The sequence below is a fragment of the Fukomys damarensis genome, unplaced genomic scaffold (assembly GCF_012274545.1).
Source record: "Fukomys damarensis isolate Sample0158 unplaced genomic scaffold, DMR_v1.0_HiC HiC_scaffold_7, whole genome shotgun sequence".
NCBI lineage: Eukaryota > Metazoa > Chordata > Mammalia > Rodentia > Bathyergidae > Fukomys > Fukomys damarensis.
The window spans coordinates 33,305,106-33,329,152 of record NW_022900919.1 but is presented as its reverse complement, the minus strand read 5'-3'; the positions used below and the strand labels follow the sequence as shown (position 1 = coordinate 33,329,152).

Here is a 24,047-nt window from a genome sequence, read left to right as displayed (position 1 = left end):
AGAGCTACATATCGTAGTACACACTTATAATCCCAAAACTCTGGGAGATTAGGCAGGAAGACTGCAAATTTAAGCCCAACCAGGGCCACTTAGTAGCTTAGCAAGACCCTACTGCAAAATCAAAATAATAGTAACAATAAAGGGCTGGGGATGTAGCTCAGTGTAAATGTCCTGGGTTCAATCCTCAGCATGGCACCAAAAGCAAACAAATAAAAAATTGTAAGCTAAAAATTGTTGTATTTTGAAAAGTGAGTTTAAAAACCCCATAATTACTTACCTGCCCCACCCTCCCTGGATGTTTCAAAGCCAGGCCTCCACTGGAGACAGCAGCAGCAACATTCCCTTCATTGTCCACAACCACAGCACCCACAGTGTCCAAAGTGCCTGAGTCATTTTCCTGAAGAGCAAAAAGGGTATGAGTAGTTGGTAGGCCTAGAGGGGAACAATGTGATATGCCTGCATGGCACTTTTCAGTAAAATTATAATTATAACATCTGAGCTAATCCTGAAGTGGAACACCAATCAATGTTTTAGGTGATCACCTAAAATTATCTATTTTCAAGTTGCTATTTAAATCCCATGAAGTCAAAATGTATTTTCCCCTGAAAATTCCTGAACACAAGGTATTTCATCGTCTTTCCCTAATAATATTTTCTTGGTTTTCTCTAATAAGATTAATGTTCCCTTTTAATGCAAAAAAAAAAGTAGTAACTGACTATAAATTATAGAAAACAGTAGTATCTCCTTAATCTTGAGAATTAAGCTTGTGATTGAAAAATCGCCAGAGAGATCTATGGCATGAATGAATCAATAAATGCTGTTGCTGGCATATACACAAACTTCAAAAAATAATATATTTAGGACAGCAAGAGAAGGACATTTGCATTCTTGTAATACACTACACTAACATTCTCTCTTAAAATTCTTTGCTTGTGTCAAACGTTATGGTATGCTGCTCCCTCTCTGCTATGTCAGAAAAATTATATGTCACTGAGAGGCATCTTTGTGGCTCTGTCTTGTCCCAGGTCCCACATGTCAAAGGCATTTCATATTTAGAGACTTGCACGGCTGTCTTCCTGTCTACAACAAGGTTTCTGGTCCCATGTGCCAGACAAACTATTAGATAAAAATCAGAATTAAGGGAGTCAGAAAACAAATGGTTCATGGCAGGGATACCTTTCTCATATTAAGCAGGAAGGTTAGTGCAATACAATCACAATACTGTTCTCAAGCTAGGACAGTGGTTTTCAAATCATTCCCCAGAACCCCAAAATCCTGCCTATACTCCCACCCCAACCAGGCATGACAGAGCCAGGTACAATTCCAGGTTCAGCAAGAGTAGCATACCCTCCTGTGTGCTTTACTGCACATACTACTGAGCAAAAACTTCATTTATACAGAGGGATCCCTGCCTAAGAAGTAAAGTAACACATTGAGATAGTCGCCAGAAATGTCAATATGCTCCTAAAGCAATCTCAGAAGTTGAATGATACTGTAGGGAATTTTTAAATATTGGAAGCAGAATGTAAACAAAAGATTTTTCCTTAAAACAAATTACAATTCAAAGGTAGAGTATACCACAACAAATTTTACATTAAATCTGATGGGAAGAAGGTACTTAAAAATTGACATTTACATTCCTTGTTCTAAATTCTAACATTCCTTAAATATACTGAAACACTATAATAGTACTTACTTTGATATGAAAAGTTTAAATGGCTAAAATGAGTGCTACATTCCCATCTTTTAACCACCCCTAGAGAAGTCTAGCCAGTGGATCTGCAGAGTTCCAGAATATCACAATTCTACACTCATGGCAAGAACCTAACTCTCAAAGACAATTCCAAGCCTGACCTTAAACTTCCTGAGGAAAGGTCTGATTTATTCTTTATCACTTTATAAACAATAGACATTCAGAACACACTAATGTTTTAATTAGGAAATGCGACATTTGCATCATGGAGTTACAAAGCAAGCTTATAAGTGATTATATAAGCCATGCCACTCTGGTATCAGAACCAGGCTCCCACCACATTTCAGAAAGAGTAGATTTCATGCAGTGCCAGAGGCTGTCACATTCTTCAGGAAAGCTTAACAATAACCAGTTTTGTTCATTAAGGTTGAACAAAGCAAAATTTGTCTTATTTAGTAGGTAAGATTAAAAAACAAAAGACAGCCGGTGGGGTGGAGCATGTAATCCCAGCACTTGGGAGGCTGAGGCAGAAGCCAACCTGGGCTACCTTGGTAAATTTAAGGCCACCTTGAAAAAAATCAGAAATGCATTAGGGAGGAAAAAAATTTTATTCCAGAAAAGATGGATAATCCTAATCCCAAAGAGAAATATACTTTTAAGGTGAAGACTTGTTTTATTATTCTAAAAAATAAATTCTAAATCTTTATATTTTTGCACCTAGGTTTGTTCTTTGTCTAGATGCCATGTCTTATGTCCTCAAACTGTAATATGCATGCAGAAGACCTAGAAAAATTGTTTAAATGCAGATTCTAAAGGAGTAATCCAAGGGCCGGCAAAGACTGCACATCTAGTAATCATCCAGAATATGCCAATTCTGGTCGACATATTCCGCTCTGAGAAACCAGGTCTGACAGCACCCTACTCATTATCAACCAGATACCTGATCCATTCATCCCAAGACAACTAATATTATATATATTAAATCTGCTAAAGGACAGAAAAGGTTTTAGTTTTGTCTTGTTCAACTATCAGACTACCACGGACATAATACATAAAGTGTTCAAAATATTGATTGTACACTGGTGGTTTTGTTTGCTTTTAGAAACACACAATACTCATACAGAGGAACAGATTTAACTTTCCTCAACAATAAGAAAAAGAAAGTAACTGTTTTTAAAAGATAATTTTTGGAAAATTATGAAGTTTTTTTTTCTAGTTTTTTATTCTGGTCTCGCTGCCTTTACATAATTTTATTTTCATAACACATTTTCTTATCATTACTAATGAGTATTATTTGTATAAATTAATAGGTTTCACTGTGATGTTTCCATAAATGAATATATAGTGCTTTGACCATATCCATCCTCCCTTCTACCTTCCTTCCAGCCACTTTTTCACTCCCTAGTGGTCCTTCTACTTTCAGGTCATCTTTTTTGGAAAATTATTTTATGGAGGGATATATACAGTATTTTTTGCCCTTATATTTTGTTATAAAATGTTGGAAAGCCTTACATACTTTTTATTCCCTAGCTCAGGAACATTGTAAAGTGGCTATCTTCATGTGTTCCCCCAGATAAAAACAATTGCTTCTGGTGAATAATCAAATTATATCTTTCTTATTTCACCCTCTAACCTCTGAAGGAAGTCAGTCACTTATTTTTAATCAACAAATAAAAATTACACACACACACACACTTAGGAGTGCACAACATATTTTAAACACAGATTATAGAATGGTGAAGTTAAGTTAATCAACACACATATTACCTCACATAATGACTCCATCCACATGTGCATTCAGTGAGAATGCTTAAAATACTCCCCTCCCCTCAACCTCACCCTGTGCAGGGTATCACTTCCAGAGCCTCATGCATAATAGGCAAGTGCTCTACTACTAAGCTGCAGCCTCAGACACTAATTCTACTTGTGTATTCTTCATAAAGTCTTTTTATAAACTGCAACTGCTGATCCTACCCAATAATTCTACAAGATAGAATTTTACAGTGGAGATATACAACATATATACAACACACATATATTATCCGTAAATAAATTCTCCTGGAATTTCAGTGTATTTCAGTGTAAAGTATAAGAACTTTCATGCCTAATCTAACTATAGAAAGACACAACTGATGTCAGCAAAACAAGACTATACATTTGTGGATTTACTGTAACTTTTTTAAAATGAAAAATCAGGCAAAAAATAGAAGATTTTGTTTCAAATTAAACTACATATTCCTAAGGGCCTGTAACACCTGCAAAAATCAGAATTACTTCATAAATACTCAAGAATTGTTTCACAGACTTCATATACTGCAAAGAAAATTTACCGTTGATGAAGTAATATTTAAGCATTTTTATGAAGTGCAGATAAATTGAGTGAAAGACAAACACTGGTATTTTCACCATAATAATTTCACAGAGCTCATTTGTATGGGAATGAAATCTCTGGTTAAAAAACACACAATGACCATTACTATATAAAGCTAATATTACACTCTTACACTCCATAAATACTTAAAAATGCATACACCACACAGATACACATGCACCTATTGTCATTAACTGAAACATGTTATTCATTTCAATTGTTGATAAAATAGTGACTAAACACAACTGTGAAAAATGTGGTTCTATTCAGAATCAACACAAATATAAAAAAGTTGGCATACAGAGTGCAAGTGTTATAGAAAACACTAAAATAAAACTTTCTTGAAGTAGAAAATTAGCACTTTTAGTTTCCTCTTCTCCAAGCTGGAAGTGGCTATTACAAAGGTATTTATTAAAATTAAATAAAGTAACACACATAAACTACTTTAAAAGTAATAAATCTCCTAAAACAAATTTAAGATACTTCACACCAGAAAAGAACACCTCTGACCTGTTTTCTAACTCTGAAATATGGCTAAAGACACCATTTATCACTCATTTGTCACATTAACATGGTCCTTCCTCAGAAATATTCAAATATCAAATAGCTAAAATATCAGGATAAATTTTAAATATACAAGTGCATCTTGAAATTGGTGTATCATGGGGCTTCCTAATATGATAATAAGGATGCACATGCATGTGTGTGCATCTTGCTGAAGATCAAACCCAAGGCCTTCCCCATGCTAGGCAAGCACTCTATCATTGACCTATTTTCCTGCACACTTTTCTTAAATATACCAAAACCTCCTAATATACATTTGCTAGGTTTGAAAGCAGTATTACAAATAGCATAAGCTTCCAAAGAAAAGGAGATGACTTGTGCACTTTGAAGACAGTGCTAATAACAACACTACAATAAAGCTTTAACACCTTTGAGTATCTGAAAATGGCAAGAGATTTCTAGCCACAAGAGATAGAGACAGGGCCAGAGACGAAGGTAGGGCCACTGTGGAATGGAGATGATCAAGTACATTTAAACAAAGTCCAATTTAGCTAGACTTGTCTGCTTTCATATGTGTAGATTGGTTCAATCCAGGGAAAATTTGGACATAAGAATATACAATAACCTTTCTCTTTCCTCTAGAAAATCATTTGCTGCTGACCAAAACTATAAACAATGATTCTTGGAACCTACAGTCAAGATGTCTATTCAGTCACATTTTGTTTTCTTTGTTTAATAGGTATGTATTAAATGTCTACAGCACTATACAAATTAGCATCAGACATATTTAAAACAGAATAAAAATTTTTCTACAAAAAATCCTTATTTATTTCCCAAATTACTCAACAAAAGTTAGAAACTCTCAGCTCAAAATAAACATCAAGTAGATGACTCAGGCTTTAAAGGAATTTCGTATTATTTCTGAATTATGGTTTTTCTGCTTGTTTCTTTTGTATTTATTTATTTATTATTTATGTACAGAGTCTCACAATATAGTTCAGGCTGGACTTGAACTCATGGCAATCCTCCTGCCTCAGCCTCCTAACTATTGAGATTAGAAGTGTGAGCCATCACATTCAGCTGAATTATAGTTCTAATCACAAATTTAAGCTATAACAAAGTTCCAGAGGTTTACCTAAAAGTACCAAACCTTCAAGGATAGCAAAAGATAATGTTTTCCAATTGACAGAATTTCTAACCCATGTTCTGGGGTTTGCAATATTACAAGTAAAAAAGGCAATAGTTTTAAATCCTTTTTTAAAATCTCTTCAAAATCCAACAGTTTAACAGCCTCACTGTCCAGTTAGTGTGTTTAAGTAATGGTAGAGATCAGATGAACATACTCAATGCAGATTACCCAAGTGAACAGTAATAACCAACACAAAAGCAGTTTCATGCAGCTTTAAATCACTTTTATTCTCATTCATATGCTGTTTAGCTAATACATATTATTAAGCTTACATTTACATATAATGAAACAGGTTAAAAACAGTAAACCTAGGTTATTAGAGTTACAACAAAAATGAATGAAATTAAAAATTATAATTATTCTGAAAGCTCCTTAGGATAAAATTAACTAAATCAGTAAATTGTATTCATCCTGTCAAACTTACAGAACACATGTTAAGGACTTTAGAAATCTATTTAAACATATTTGGTAAATATATCCAAGGCTTCTTGTTTGTCTAGAATACGTGTTAATTATAGCATTTTAAATTCTATATTAAATATTAACCTATGACATAGCAACTAAACTCCTCTAAGTATTTGCCTAAGAGAAATTAAAATACATTTTTTAAAAAGAGCCAAAGAATTTCATAACACCTTTATTTACAATAGCAAAAACCTACAAACAACTCAAGTGTCTATCATCAGAGGGCTTGGTAAACAAATTATAGTATCAACAATAGTGGAAGACTGCTCATCCAGTGAAAAGGAATGAATGATATGTATGAAGACATGGATAATGCTTCAGACACATGCTTAGCAAAAGAAGCTGGGCACAAAATAGTATACGATGCCTGTTTCCATTTATACAAAGCTTTGGAACAGATAAAACTATGGTGAAAAACAAGTAGGAAAGTGCTCTCTTTGGGCAGAGAAGAATCCAACTTGCAGGGACATGAAACTTTCCAGAATAATGGAAATATTCTACATCTGATAAGGTGTGGGCTACATAATTACATACATGTGTAAAAATTCACTGAATTGCACACTTAAGATGTGTACATTTACTGTATAAAAATGTTTCCTTTTAAAACAAAAGAAAAAAATCAAGACAATATATTAATTTAATTAACACAACCAAGAATTTTAAAAATCAGATTATGAGTACATTTTCTAACTTTTTTCTATGGGTATAAGACATATTTAATCCACATTTTATTATAATTATAAGCAGAAAGGGAAAGAGGTGATGGAAAATATAAAAGAGATGGGAAGATATAGAGAAAGACTAATCTAGCTAGGGAAAATAGGTCTAATGAAGGAAAGAAAACATTTAAAGACAAAATGGCTGAAATTTTCCAAGTGAAGGAAAACAAGAATCTACATTTCCAGGAAGCTAGAAAGAAAGGAGAAAAAAGCCAGGTAAAAAAAGATCACCTTTAACAAAATGACAGCCAATTCTCAAAAGCTCAATTTTCCAAAAGATAGTGGTTGGTATGGTATCTTCTCCAAAAAAGTAAGTATAATCTAGAAAAGGGTAAACAGCAAAATTACCCTAGTAGAAACAAAAGTAAAGACATTAACAATATGTCAGCATAATGGTTTTACCACCAAGAAGACATTATTTAAGAAGTCTGAAAGGCCATTCTATTTAAGAGTGCAACCTATTTTCACCTCCTTCTACAGGCTTCCTATACCTGTTCATGAACGTATCTCACCTTCCTTTCATTGCCCTACTTTATTTTCCATGATATCTCATCACCATCTAAATATTAATGTTTGTCTTCTTTAAATTGTATATTGTTTTCTCATATTATTTAAAATCTTACCCAGAAAATTGTAAGCTTTATGAGGACAGGGACCTTTGTAATATTTTATTCACTAACATATGCCACATACCCCAAAAAACACTTGATACCCCTTAGGTACCAAATAAACACTTGAATGGATGAATGAATAAATGAAAGGATGATATACTTCAAAACTTTGGAAAATAACAGAAGAACAACCAGGCATGCAACAAAAATGAGTACACAACTAAAATGGCAAACCTCAGTATAAATCAAAATCAATGTTATGTTTAAAAGCTACAATGTCTTGCCAAGGATTTAGCTCAGTGATTTCACCACCTGCCTTGCAAGCACAAGGATTCAAGTTCAATCCCTGGTTTAAAAAAAAAAAAAAAAAATACAGCATTTTGGGGCCAGGGATTCAGCTCAGTGGTCCTGCCACCTACCTCATAAGCGCAAGGTCCCAAGTTCAATTTCTGGTACCAAAAAAAAGTTTTATTAGAGTGTTGTTAATATCTGGTTGTTTTTGTTTTTGTTTGGGTGGGTGGGTGTGTGTGTGTGTGTGTGTGTGTGTGTGTGTGTGTGTGTGTGTGATGGTGGGAAATGAACCCAGGTCTTCTTGCATACCAGGCCAGCGTTCACTCAGCCACATCCCCAGCCTTGGTTATTAAAAATATAAGATAGCCGGGCGTGGTGGTGCACACCTGTAATTCCAGCACTCGGGAGGCTGAGGCAGAAGGATCGCTGTGAGTTTGAGACCAGCCTGAGCTACATAGTGAGTTCCAGGTCAGACTCAACTATACAGTGAGACCCTGTCTCAAACAAAACAAAGCAAAACAACAATATATATATATAACATAGACACATATATGAGAAATACCTAAAGCATAATAAAGAAAATTCAAAAATAAAAGTATGAACAAAAAACAGGCAGGAAAGGCTGATAGGCAGGTAATAATCCACAGAACAAAAATATACAAGGACAAAATGCATTAATAGAGAAAGAGGGTCTCTTACATGTTAAATGCTGAGATAGAATAATTCACAGAGGAGGTAAGAGTAATTCTAAATTTGTATGTACTTTTTAAAAACTGCCTTAAATTTATGCAAAGCAAAAAATGGAGTAAAAGACAAAAAACAACATTCCATAATGAGATATTGCAACACATTTCTCTCAACTATGAACAGAACAAGAAAGCTAAAATTTCAGTAATAAGCTGATATAAATAGCACCTTAAAAAGCTTGATCTGATAGGCATTCCTAGAAATCTGTACTCAACAGTTAGAAACTTTGCAAGCACATGTATTTGTAATTAATCATATATTAAACTACAAATCATAACAAATTTCAAAAAACAATGTCAAACTTATACACTTTTTGACTACAATTAACTTAGAAATTAATAAAAGTTAATAAACTTGAAAATTTAAAAATAAAAACAAAATAATTTACAAATTAAATCTAAATGAAAAGAAAAAATATTTGATAAATAATACAATATTTGAAAATTTGAAGAACAGAATAAAAGCAGTCCTTAGAGGAAAATTATACCCCAAACATTGATAATGGAAAAGCATAACTAATAATTATCCAACTAATGAAGTTAAAAAGAATAAGATAAATATAATCTCTAGAGAAATGGAAAATGAAGATAAAAATTCAAGGAAGGAGAAATAAAGATATCAAAAACTGAAAAGTTGATCCTGTGAAAAATCTACTTGTTAATTAAGAAACTGAATGAATTCAATCTGAGAGGCCATAATTTTCTCTGCATATCTCTGAAATCTCAGCACAGGCATCTCCCTTCTGTCTGCTCCTCCAACACTGACCTGGATTTTCTGCACAGACACTGGCATCTCTACCTCACCTGCACTGACTCCATCCAGCACAAATGTCACTTCCTGCACTCATTCTTACTCCCCAACACACACACACACACACACACACACACAAAACCAATCTTCAAATTCCACAGCCTCAAAACTAATCTTTACGTTCTGTGGCCTCAACTCCACAAAAGCTTTCCTGAGCTGTTTCTTAAACAGGAGACTTTTGTACCTTTAAACCCCTAAAATAAGCAATTCTTCCTACTCTCAGACTATACATTAGCTTGTTATAGGCTTTTTGTGCTTTACCTTGCATATTGTGTACCTGTAAGCAATAAATAATTAGGTTAACATGATATTAGTATTTTTTAATGGAATCTCATCAATAAGTCGAATTTCATACACTAAAGTACCATCTTGCCAGGCATGGTGGCACATGCCTGAAATTGCAGCACTTATAAAGCTGAGGCAGAAAGATCACTACATGTTGAAGGCCAGCCTGAGCTATATAGTGAGAACCTGTCTCAAAACACAACAAAAATGAAAATTGCTCAGTTTGTATGCATCAGTCAAATTCAGCCTGTTAGAGCACACATCTGATTATTTCATATTTAGATCTTCTCTCAATGTAATGTCTTTGCACAATGCTCCTAAATGAATTCTGTCCTCAAAGCACATCCTTATACAACTGCTGGGAAATCGCTGGCTGGTCTCCATAATCACTAAATTGAAGTCCAGATTCATTTCTCATAATATGAGGATGAGTCTTACATCAGGAAATTTTTCATGTCCTTTGGTCTACTGCTAAAAACAAACTTCTAAGGCTCTAATCAAATACTAAGCCTCTCACTTTATCTATAAAGAAATTGTACATCTTGATACTGGTCACATATTCCTACATGTAGCATTTTACGTCGTAACACATCTTCACTGCCCTCTCGTCCTCTTAGGTCTTCTGAAACCATATCACACTCTTCTCATTTTTTACTAATTTAGATTTCTTTAACTCCAAATTTTCTTGATTTCCTAAAAGTTCTAATGAAAAATACTCATGCTGTACTTTAGCTTTAACTTTGTTCCACAGGAGGGCTGGTCATTTTTCCCTATAATCAGCCATTAGCCTCTGAAAAATTGATTCAAGAGAGACGTGGGGATCCAAGGTTATTTGGCAATTTTATTTCATATAAGATTGTGTATCACAGTACTTCAATGACACAGATAGCACAGCAAAAATCGCTTCTCGGCCTTTTGGCTAAGATCAAGTGCAGATAGCACAGCAAAGCTACCAATATGCTGACTAATAGGATATGAATTTATTGCCTAGGCAGATCAGAAAACACATAAACAAGCTAAGACCTTGCTAATTAAATAGACAGCAACAAACTGTCGTTATAAGAGAAGGCAACCTTTTTCAATTTAGTTGTCCAATTTAGCTCTTTCCAGGAACACCTGGCTATAGTCTGGACCTCTGGTCTTTCTTTCATTTTAGGGCATACATTTACCTTCTCTGGATAAAATTACACTTTTTCTTTTAAATGCCAGAGCTCCACTGGCCTTTGAACTGAGTCTTAAAGCAGTGGGGAATAACAGATAAAGGACTAGAAGGTAACATGGACAATCTGGATTTTATTCCTGCCAATGAAACACCATGACAATTAGGATGGGTCACTTAACCTGGCTTTAAATTGGACCCTCTCCAGATTAACGAAAAATATTTTATACTCTGACTTACTACAGTTTTAAGTTTCTTTATTTTTGGCATGAGATTTTTTTTTTTAAGTAAAAAATATCCACTTGACTATTTAGATACAAGTAAGCCCACACAATTAGAAATTGTTATTTAACATCATAACAATTGAACAAGTATATTAAAGAGCAAAAAGGAAAAAGAAAAATATCTACATACTCTTGCTCTTTTTGTTCATTAACAGATTAAAATCTTTTTAGAAAATAGAGATAAATGTGGAAGCTAAGGAATGAAGTTTATTCTAGGATATAAAATACAGTCTAATTATGATAACATTTATAGCATAGAAAATCTAATACTTTTCAAATAATCTCAGTGACGTTCTCGGAGATTCCCAACACTAAAAAGCCTGTGTTTAATGAAAATAGCCATCTGGATGGGGTCCATTCATTCATTTTTCAAAACATTCCCCTCATTTGGTCCTAAGTATAATTAGTACAAGTGAAAGTAACTAGGAATTCACCAGGGAAGTCATGCTACGGACTTCATTTCTCCATAGCCTATTATACATTGCTAAATTCTGTGGACAGCTTAACTTTACCAACTAAAATTCCCCCAGTGAATTGCAAGTTGTCAAAACAAGAGTTTGATGGTTTGCCCGGCAAAGTATAGTTTCTATGTTCCACATTTTGTTTGTGCAGATTCCTTAAAATGGAGCTATGGTGCCAGTCAGCCCTACTCTTCTTTCTACTTGTTTCCTTTCCTACAAAAGTCCTGTGGTACAACCAAGCTCATTCATTTGCAGGCCTCTGGACCTATGATGTTCATCTTTTCTCCCAAACTTAAATTATTCAATAAAGTCTGCCAGAAGAAACTTAGCACAGCTTAGAATGATTTCTCATCCAGTTAATTCTTGTATCTCTCACTGAGGATTTTACTATATTAGAATATAACCAAATGGTGTGATTGCCTTTCATTTTTTTAATTTCCCGAGGCAAATACATAAAAGGCAGGGCCTGCCTAAGTGCCACAAACTCTCTGTACTTCACATAAAGAATATTTAATATTTTTTTTCTGTTGATAATATCCAAGTCAAAGGTAAACAAGGTACTGGATAAAAAAAACTAAAGGTTGCACATAAGGCCATATCCAGTGGTAGCAACACTACTTGAAGCCTAAGCACTTCTCAAGGTGACTGGCCAGTGAATTACTCCTAGCCTGATTATACAAATTAATGGAGCAATAAAAATGAGGCACTACCTGTTCCTTGGGTTAATACTCCAGAACAATATCCTCAAACTCTAACACTTCTTTATAGAAAAAAGTCAATCTATATTAAAATAAAAATGTTCTCAACACACACACACACACACACACACACACACACACACACCAAAAGCACAATCACAAACCTGCGATTTTGTCTATGCTCAGACAATCATAAATTTGTCTGAGCTTGCAAAGCAATTCATATTTCTATTCTATAAGACTGTTTCCCCCCTTGGAAAATCACACACGAATCACAAAATGAACATGTGCTAGAAAAAAGGCAGAAATTCTTGCTGTGATGAGGACCTATTCTTTAAAAAAAAAAAAAAAGTCTAGAAGTACATTTTTGTAAAACAGGCATTTTTACCTGCATAACAGGAAAAGCACTTGGTAAGGTTTTTCTAGATGAGTACGCCCTCTTGTGGGTACTTCTTGACCCATCTCTTCCAAAGGGTCAGTCAAGATTGTGAACTGCTTCTAAAATATAATTTCCTGACATTTATTTCCTCACTTATTTACATATTATCTTAAATCTCCATAATGTTGAGAGAGTAAAAATATTATTTGGTAATATTTCAGATTATCTAATTTTCATATACAAACTTGTCAAAAACATACCTTTTGAACTAGTGTATGTTTAAAGGACTTAAACAATCCATACCTTCAAACTTATCTTCAGATTATAAGACTAATAAAGAAAATAATATTATTTTCTTCTCTCACAGTTATTAGTAATATTAATTTAATTTAAGTTAAAACAGCACCATTTCTAGGCTTACAATACGAAATGTTTAAGGCTTATTCCTCCATAAGCCAATATAAATATGGTAAAGTAACTACACACACCAATCTCAAAATAACAAATGTGTAGATTAATTCAAGAAGCACTTACTGAATCTCTATTAAATATACTAAGTAGAAGAAAGGAATGTGTTCAAATCTGGGTAGCATGTGGGCAAGCTCCTAAGGTAGAAATTGCATTAGCACTGCAAGAGACCAAGAGGCAGCTGTTAGTCCATTGTTATTTATTCTGTGAAGGAAAGGAACATGAGAATTGAGAACTTAGAATTGAAAGCTTTCTTTAAATTCATGGAAAACTGAATAGACAAACATATTTAGGGAGAGAAAAATATTCCACAATAGAAATAATGAAAAAAATAGCTGAAAGCCAGGTTTCAAGAGGGTTCATATACAAAGTTAGGCTAAAAAGTTGGGGTTTTAATTTTCAGACAGTAAGATTCTCTAAGGAAAGTAAGACCAATAAAGATGTTGTTTAAGGAAATACATCTTGGGGTAGGGTACAGAATGTAAAAGGGGTAGAGAAAGACTAGATACAGAAAAGCCAGTTGTGAAGATATTGCAACAGTCTATCCTGAAAAGATTAAAAAATATAGATTCAATGGTAGTAAATCAACCAAAAAGAAACAAGAAAAAAGTAGGCAGCACATGTATTTCTTGAACATTTATGTTCCAGGGTGAGAACCACAGTGACAAGATGTAAATCCAGTCCTCTAGGAATCTGTACTCTATTGGAGAAAAGGATGAGAAATATCACACTGATAATGATAAATACTATGAAAGTTTAACGTAAGAGAGAATGAAGGAGACCAAAAAAAAACCAAGCCACATAACTGGGTCAGAAGCACTAAAGCCTTGTCATGCGTAGAATCCTGGCCAATGGTGTGACTCAGAGTGAAAGGGCAAATGACTGGAAGGACAGGTGCCTGCTCCTGCCAGATCTATGGGTTCTGGAGAGGAACCTATATTCTTAAAGAGCAGCTGCAAGTAACTGAAGAGTTCCAGTAGGGGCATGACAAAGTCAAACTGATCTTTTAAATCTTTCAGCCGTGGCTAAATGGAAAACTGCAGTCGTAGATGGAGCAACAGCAGTCATAGGCAGATGGGTTACAATGCTCTTGCAGTAATCCAGAGAAGTGATGGAGCTCAATTCTTCTAGATGGGTGGATTGTTATATCGGTATAATAAGTTAAACAAGAGAAAGAATGCAGTGAGCAGGTGGAAATGGGCAATTGGACGAGTGTGAGACATGAAAAAGAGCAATAGAAGAATAAACTCAGACTCATCTATTCCAAGAAAGTTTCATTAAATGGTTGATGTGGCAAGGTGCTCTGATAGATGGGGACACAAACAAAAGCAAAAGACCTCCTTCAAGGGAGCTGGTGGCCCGGTGAAGACTTAATCTGTGGACAATTAAAACAATCTGGTGACAAATCCTGGAGTGAGGAGAAAGAGCTACAATTCTAAGAAAGAGTTGCAGTCCACCCAGAGGAAATGAGTGAAAGTGAACGGAAGTTAACTAAATTCAATCATGTTATTCTCAATTCTTTTAGAATGTTCTCTGCATTTAAATAATTACTACATAAATAATTAAACCCATTGTGACATATGAGGGAGACAAAGCAATGATTTCATGCTGGCCAGATAGCTGACAGCCACAGTACAAAAGGTTCTAAGAATTTTTATTTGTAGAACTCTCAAATAAGGAATTGAGCATCTAGCAGTCCTGGAACCAATTCCCCACAGATACCAACAGCAATTGTAATTTACTCAAGATCCTGCCTGTAGCTAACTGCAGAGTTGAAATTCAACCAAGTGTATTCTACTCTGAACAAAAGTGAAGCTAAGGGCCAGGGATTTAGCTCAGCGGTTCGGTGGCCTGCCTCGCCAGCTCAAGGACCCAAGTTCGATCCCCGGTACCAAAAGAAAAAAAAAAGTGAAGCTAGGACTACAAGGAGCTCAGTTCCTTGGAAGTCCAGCCAAACAAAAGAAAGATATTTCCTGCAAGGCTGGTTATTACCACATCCTACTGCCGCCTTCCTGGCCTTTCAACACAGTCTTTCTCAGCCTGCCTCCATCTTGGTACTCTCCCTCACAAGACAATTACTAATGAAAATCCTGAGGGTGCCCAGGAATTCTTCACCATCCCTTCTAAAAAAAAAAACCCTCTACAAGGCCAAGGAATTAGCTCAGTGGTGCCACTGCCTGACTCACAAGCAGAAGGTCCTCAGTTCGAATCCAGGTACAAAAATAAACAAACAAACCCTCTAAAATTAATTTACTGTCAGTAAGATTTAAGATTCACTAGAATAAAGAATTCCTTAATGTGAGAATTAAAGTAGTCTGGACAAACTTCATGCTGCCAATAAAAATGTAATAAAGAATTATGAACCGAAAAAGTGACACAGTAATTTTATGATTCAACATGTAGACTTTAACACTGAAGAAACAAACACTGAGAGAGGTTCCATGTTTACCCAAAATTCCTGGGCTGGTTAATAACAGATCTAGGTAAAACTCTTGGTCTCCTGTATTCCATCTCATACCTGACCATACTCCATCCACTTCTCAAGTCATTCTAGTTTCGGTTTAATTTTATAAAATCTTCTAACTCAATTAGAGAATAGGTGGCCAAATCAAATCATTAAAACCTTAGTATTCCTTCAACCTATTTAAGCACTAGTTTAGGAATTTCCTAAAAACGTCCTCGCTAATTGATACATATATGTATATGTGTGCACTTAAATATATCCACACTTATTTTTTCATGTACTGATTTATTCTGCTGCTCTTCTTAGCTATATATGCCCATGCTTAGTTAACTAAGGCCAATGAACAACACTATCATATGAAGATGTATGAGCTTTAACTTAGAATATGATGTTCTTAATATCAGTTCCCAAAGAGGAAAACTGCAATCTGTAGTCTCATTGAAATTCCATTCACTGGAAGTATTTCCTATTAGAAAAGCTACAGGGGCCGGGGATTTAGCACAGTGGTTCCGCTGCCTGCCTCATAAGCGCAAGGTCCCAAATTCGATCCTGGTACAAAAAAAAAAAGGAAAAGAAAAGAAAAGAAAAGCTACAGTATGGTGATTTCTACATTATATTCAAGAGAAGCATGGATCATTCCAAAGATAATAAAGGAATGCTCTTTTTATCCTTCTACTGATTCTGTTAAATACTAGTAATTACTCTCCAGAGCTATTAAGTACTGAAAGTGAAGAATTTATAAGGCTGACAATATGTCAACTTGTGACAAGTACAATATTATGGGAAACTACAGGCCATTTTCATTAAGAAATAGGAATAGCAGTTAAAATTCATTAGTACTTTTTCCTCAATTTTACTTTGACTATTACTTTAAGATCCAATATACTTAAGGTTTAGATAGAGATTTTAAAAAGCCTTGGGAAAAATCCAATTTACTAGCTACTGAATCTTTACCTAAGAACTTGGAGACTTTTCCTGAAACAGCAACTGCCCCACTTATCAAGCTGAAAGTTTAGGACTTAAATATTGATGAAATGACAAAAAGTACCGTAGACCTAGATATGGAAATAATCACAATCAAGCTATAATGAAAAAAATGCCAGGTTCATAAAGTATAAAGTATAAAACATCTAGTTGAATTACTGAACTATCTGCTTATTTACATGTAAAATCTACATGCTCATCCAGTAATCAAGACAGTCTTAGTTGAGGAAAATATAATTTTTAATGTTACCTGTAACTCAAATAAATAATTTCAAATAAAAGATAATAACTTATAGGAAGAATCTCCAGTTTATGAAAAAGTATATTTTGTTGTATAAAAGAGAAATTAAAGAACTTTTCTACTTTTGTTTACTCACATATGCATATACCATTATACTCCTGAGAAACACAACAAGATACCAGACAAAGCAAATTTCTAGAAAAGACTAATTACTCCTCTTCCTGCACACATAATGCATAGACATGTACATAAGTAAAAATGGAACAATCTGAGGAAAACATGTTGTTTTTGGTGCATTTATTTTCTTTGATCTTAACCTACCTCTCACCCAAAAAATACAGAGATTTAGTATGATACAGTTAAGCGTTTACATAATAATTTCAAGATGGTGGATAAAAGGGAAAAATGTAACCCACAACATACTTCAAAAGAATAGAACATATTTATATGAAGTGCACAAAGCAAGGCCCAACATTTCCTTCTGAAACATGTGGCCAATTTGATGTTCCTATGTGGTGGCTAAAGAACATAAAATTAAAAGTTGTAGCATCTCTTTAGAGTGGTTTTGAATACACAACACAGTACAAGGGTACCAAAAGCACTGCAGATTTTTCTAAGCTTATTAGAAATTGAAGAATGAAAGATATTCACAAAATGGAAATGATCTGATTAACTTTCATTTCACTATCCTTTGTAAGTACTGCTTTACCTAAAAACCTATGAAATTAATTGAAAACTTAAATTACTTCATAAAAGTGGTGGGAGAAGGCAAGGAATAACTATGTACATTCAACTGTAAAATGTGTTATTAAAGAAAAAGAGATGGAAACTATTTAAGCAATATGCCTGAGAAAAAAAAAGAGGCCTGAACATCAAAAATGTTGAGATCAAACAATGCCCCCAACCTCTTTTAATACTCTAAGAGTCCCTTCCAGTCATATCCAGGCCTAACCATTTGAAATTGATATTTATAAAATCTAGATTATGTAGTGCAATGAGTCTATTTGTTTTCTAAATGTGAGAGTCTTCTCTTTCAGCAAGCAATTCTCAGCCATGTAGCAACCCAGATCTGTGGCACAAGCCAAGTAAAAAAAGCAATCATTTCATTACACATACAACAACAACATATTGATAAGCCTTCTAACAATGAGAGTCCATGGCAATTTTGTCAAAGGATAGCCAGATGACAAATTGCAGGAATTAAAAAAGACATAGGAACATGCTACACCACACACCATTAATATGTGATCAGCAAAACTGAAGTTGATCAGTAGTCCTGGTTTCTTTACAGTCCTTTACATAGTCCTTGCTTTACCTAATGCATATTTTGGGTCACCATGGCTTAAATGACATCAGTAGTCCAAAGACATGGTTAAATTTAATTTACCATGATATATTAACTGTAAATGCATATTGTATACATTTCACTACTAGGTAGCTCTTCAGCTTACAAACTGCTGCAAACATCTTATACACACGAGCCAACAACCAATCACATTAGAGATTCTTTCAAAGTTTGTCAGAAGATGGCACTGTGCACAGACAGCAAAGCACAGGGCTACACAAGTTTTACAAAAACTGAATATCAAAAGGGGGAACTGGTCAACAAAGATGAACATGAAGCAAAGAAATGACAAGTAATGATAAAAGTGTAATTCAAATGAAAGATAAATGGAATTATAGAAAAACTCACAACCATGGGAATGTTTGACATCACTGTCATTCAAGACTGTAGATTTAAAGCCAGAGGAATTCTGTAAAGATGATCTTGATAAAAAATGCAGTTGTGGAAAAATACTCGTACTTGTCACATAAGTACCACTGGCAAAAACTGTACATGGAAGGGAACCCAGGGAGTTATTTTACAAACACTGAAAGAGCAAAGAGTGAAAATGTCAAAAGTTGATCCAAAATTAGCAAGGAGTATGAAAAATCACTACAGCAGTAAAATGCTTGCTTCAAACTATAAGTCATATGTCTTGAAGATAGCAAAGCAATGTCCAAACTACTCTTCATAAATTTGTTTTTTTAAACAAAGAAATAAAATGTTTTTAATGTCTAATGCCTTAAATTAGTGTAGTAAATAAATAATTGGTTTTACTTAGCTTTTAAAAATTTTTTTTGTATACCTTTACAATCCACAGTAAGAGGTTTTAGTGTTTTGTTTTCCTTTTTATGTTTTGAGACAAGGTCTTGCTAGATTGCCCAGGCTAGCTTCAACATTGGAATCTCCTGCCTCAGCTTCCTGAGTAGCAGGAATTACAGAGATGTGCCACCATATCTAGTTTAAGTAAAAAGAGTTTTTAATGTTCTGACACAAATATTAAAAGGTTACAGAAGAAATGCCATGTTTTACCATTAAGACCACTTTGCATAGCTTTAGCTTATATGATCAGCTTTAACATTTAGCAACGTCAGGCCCCTACCTAGCCCCTTCCCCTCTCTCGCTCTCTCTTCCTCTCCTATATGTCATGAGGGGAGCTGAGATGAGCTGTTTCCTCCACCACTGCTCCCGCCATGATGCTCTACCTCCCCACAGACCCAGAAGGACCACGAGCTCAACAGGTTTTCAACAAACCTCTGAAACTATGAGCCAAAGCAAATCTTTATTCCTTATGAGTTATTATTTTGGGTATTTTATCATAGTCACAGAGAACTAACATATGACCTTAAATGTTTCTTTTTTGCTTAAAACACAAACTTGTCCATTAGCCAAGCTTTTCCTATGGGTAATCCTTCATATCACCTTTTTTGCATAATACACTGAAGTGTCCTATGATTTAAAGTCCTATGTTATCTAAAATATAACAAGATAAAGACACTAACAAAACACTCTGAATGCTGAATATGTTTAGAGTCTTATGATTTTCTAATCTTTTATAGTTTGCTTTCCCATATAAATGCTACAGCATTTTTATAAACTTCCTCTACTTTTCTTAAGCTAGGTTTTAAACTGACCACTCAATTTTCAGGAAGCTCCCTTAGTTTCTAAACAGGCACTTCTCTTTTTGAACTTACTACTTACCAGCTTACTTGAGACTCAAAAGACTGTGTAACTGTAATAATAAAAAGTAATGAGCATAATGAGGATATTGGTAGCATATAATTTAAATGAAAGGAACAGAGGAGCATGACACACTTTTAAAGCTGGTTTATTAGCTTTGGGTGCCCAGGATGTTGCTGGCATCAGGTATAGGCTTTATAGTGTAATGGGAAACAGCAGTTAACCTGAGTCTATTAAATGAAGATGCATTAAGTTCTTACTTTCCCCTTTCCATGCCAGTCATCAGGCTATATTTCCACAGCCCTCCTCACTTTGGAAAATGGCAATAGAGTCACTTAAGCTAAAATCTTTAAGTCCTCTCTCCTTCCTTACCAATACCTAAGGCATCATCATTTTGTCTTTATAGAAACCCTCAAAATATGTCCTGCATCTGTTTGCTTCTCTCCATCTCCATCTCCAACACACACAGACCAAGTTGCCAGCACTGCCTAATGGTGATAATTTCCCAACTAATTGCTCAACTTCTGTTACTGTCTCCAGCTATGAAAGATTCTCCATGTAACAGCACCAGAAAACTGTGTGAAATATGAATGAGAGCACTGCTTCTCTGCTTTAAGCTCTTCAAGGGCTACCCTTTATTCCTGATGTAAAACTGAAACTCATCTTCATGCCCTACCAGATCCTAAAGGATCTAACCCATACTGATCTCTCTGGCTTCATCTCATACCCATTCTGCTTTATTAAGCATAGCAATTCTCCTCTCCCATCCTCCAATATGCTAATTCCCCAGGGCCTTTGCACACATAGCTCATTCTGCATGTAACATTCTTCCAGTGCTTCTTTGTAAACCTCAGTATAATTTTTCACATTATCTCAAATGTTATCACTTCTGAAGGGTCTAAGGAGTCTGTCTTCATATTCTCACATCCAAGATACATATCATATCATCTTTTTCCTTGATTTCCTAACTGACCAAACCACAATAACAATCTCAATTATATGCTTTACCCTAAAATGTGAAGTCTCATTACAGCATGATCTTCCTCTTACTCACCACTGTTTTCTTCCTACAGCAAAAGATAATTTTTTGAATAAAAAAAAAGAACCATCCAGTAAGACCCAGCTTAAGATATTCTCTATGAAATGCAGTAGTGATATTTCTATGCATAAAATTCCTGAAATGATGACCACAAGAAAAGTACAGTGAACCAGGTGCAGAGGTGTACACCTGTATAAACTAACTACTTAGGAGGCTGAGGCAGAAATACTGCAATTTTGAGGTCAGCTTGAGCAGCATAGTAAGATCCTGTCCAAAAAAGAAAAAGAAAAAAGGGCCAGAGATGTAGCTCAAAGATAGAGAGCCTGCCTTGCATATGTGAGGCCTTTAGTTTAATCTTCAGAATTTAAAAAGTAGGAAGAGGATGAGGAAGAGAAACAGGAAAAGGAAGACGTGAAGGGAAATGTGAAAGAGAAAGAAGGAAAAAGGCTGTATAAGTAAATTTCACAGCAGCTTTATTCATAATAGTAAAAAACTGGAAACAAACCAAATCCTCAATAGGAAGATAAATTACAATATGTCCATATTAAGTAATAATACTTAAGTAGTAGAAAGGAATGAACCAGTGATACAATGTCTCAAAAACATTTTGTGAAAGAAGCTAAACAGAAAAGAATACACTCTATATGATTCCACTCAAAGAAAGTTTAGAGTAATACAAAACATCTACAATGATAAAAATTAGAACAGTTAATAATCTGCAATAATACAGAAGATCCTAATAAGATTACTGACATTTAGAAATGGGAAGAAAGGAGCTAAAGATGTAGGGAAGGTGGGATGGGTAGGGGAAAGGCAATAAAGGAAAAGAAAAAATGAGAGATAATGAAAAGATGGAAATAAAATGTTTGTAGATGGGGAGGGGAGGGGGATGAAGGGAGGTCAGGGACAAGGGGAAAAAATGAGAACCAAGACTGGTCATGTAGAGGTACAAGATCCCAACAATGAATGTAACTGTACTGTATCCCTAAAATGTACCAATAAACTAAATTAAAGCTGAAAAAAAATTTAAAAAATTTTTTAGAATTAGAACAGTTAAGTCTCTATAGAAGTTAGGGACTGACTGGAAGGAAATACAAAAGAACTGGAAATGTTCTGTTTTGACAGGTCTTTGAGTTACAGCAGTATACATATTTATAAAACCTGATGAAATCGTTCAGTGAATGCAACTTTATCACAATTTTTTTAAAAAGCAAAAGTCCTAAAATTGTTCACTCAGAGATCACATAAGATAGAGAAACCCAAGAAACAGAACTATACCATATCCACTTTCATCAAGATTTACTTATTAATTTCTTCAACTGTCTCCTAAATTCTTATTCTTCTACAGCATAAAAGTAAACTAGACCATATTGTTTGTATCGTGCCAGCAAACTGAAAAAATATCTATTGAGATGATTTATTACACACATATATAGATAAACCGTATGTATCTATGATCGAAAACATGTATATATAAATATGTATATAAGCCATTCTACAAGGACTAATTGATTCTTTCAATTAGTGAGATGCTATGGTACATCAAATAACCTTGTGACCTGAGACACTCATCACAAACTGATGTTAATAAACCCTCAAACACAGGCTGAGAAAGACTGTTACTTTCAACTTCTTTCTATCCTCAAAAGCACCTATGAAATGCCATACATGGACTCCGGATAATATACTAATATATGGCACACAAACAATGAATGCATCAGAAAAACGAACAGAAGCTAGGTGAGGTGACACACTCCTATAATCCCAGCAGCTGGAAGACTGAAACAAGAGAATCACAAGTTGAAACCCAGTCTGGGAAACTTAGTGAGACCCTACTTCAAAATAAAAAGTAAAATGAGCTGAGGATATAGGTCAGTGTGAAGGCCCTTGATTCAATCCTCAATACAAAACAGTAAATAAACAAAATAAAAATAATTTCACTTTTCTAACATAGCTACTGAAAAGCTTAAAAGTGCATTTGTGGCATGCGTTAGATTTCTACTGGTTAGCACTGCTCTAAAGTCTCTACATTTAAATGCAGGTTAGCAATATCATTATACACTAATTTTTCTTTTAGAAACCTCCTGACCTTTTCACTTGATTGTCTTCTCTTCTTCAGCTGAATGAAATCTGTTTCCACCCTTTCAGCCAGCTCTAGTTTCCTCTTATTTCTTTTAAATGCAGCTAAACTGAATCCTATAAAAGAAACATTAAAAACAATATTTGAAAATTATCAGAACAAGAAGGCAAATGAGATATCATGAACCACCTTCCCAGGCAAAATTCTTTAGAATGTTTAAGGGCTTAAAAAAAAAAAAAAAATGGGGCCGGGTATTTAGCTCAGTGGTGCCACCACCTGCCTCAAATGTAGTATCTAAAAAAAAAAAAAAAAAAAAAAAGAAAGAAAAGAAAAGAAAAGAAAAGAAAAGAAAAGAAAAGAAAAGAAAAGAAAAGAAAAGAAAAGAAACAATTTTCAATGTACCCTGACATAGTAGGAGACTAGGATAAATAACCTAAGGTCAAAAAAACATGAAAATGATGAAACCCAGAAAAAAAATGAGTGTGAAAGGCAAACACTACCCAGAGCTAGTGATTCAGGTCACCTCCAACCCTGGTTTTGTAGATCTCTGTGCATAGGGGACACAAGATGAAACTTAGAGAAATAAAGAGCATTACAAACACATTTGAGATATGCACAAAGAAAAGAGAGAATTCTAATAATATAAACAGTAAAAGGAAAAACAAAAAAAGCTACAATAAAATAAAAAACAAGAAATTTTCATGTCTCAGCCTTGGTTCTAGATGTAAGGGAGAAAAAGACTCCCTGAAAATTTCCTAACTAAGGAGGGTATTCAGACATGCTTAGAGAAGGAGTAATATTATCTGTGTGACTTGAGGGGAAAGAGGTGATTTCAGTGTGGAACTGCTTAAAAAAGCCATCACATACAATGCAAATAATCTCTGAAAAAACACATATAATTTAACTTAGATGGAACTCAAAGAATTTCCATGTTTCATTTAACATAGTTTAAAAAGTATACTTCATCAAACACATGAAAAATAGCCAACAAGAATAAAATTCAATCAAATATCAGACAGTACAAACTATAAACTTGAAAATACCATAGATAAAATGATAAACAAATGTTATGGCTTGTATTTAGATGTTGCACCCCCCGCC

General features: G+C 34.5%; 1 protein-coding gene across 1 annotated transcript in view; it reads right to left on the bottom strand.

Annotated features, from left to right (window-relative positions):
- Tasp1 (taspase 1) overlaps positions 1–24,047 on the bottom strand; it is a 226,943-nt gene that overhangs the window by 142,889 nt on the left and 60,007 nt on the right. Inside the window, exons 8-9 of the mRNA XM_010634096.2 lie at positions 22,956–23,062; positions 278–397 (exon numbers count right to left, since the gene is read on the bottom strand). Coding sequence (XP_010632398.1) covers positions 278–397; positions 22,956–23,062 — 227 coding nt within the window. The remainder of the gene's footprint in view (positions 1–277; positions 398–22,955; positions 23,063–24,047) is intronic.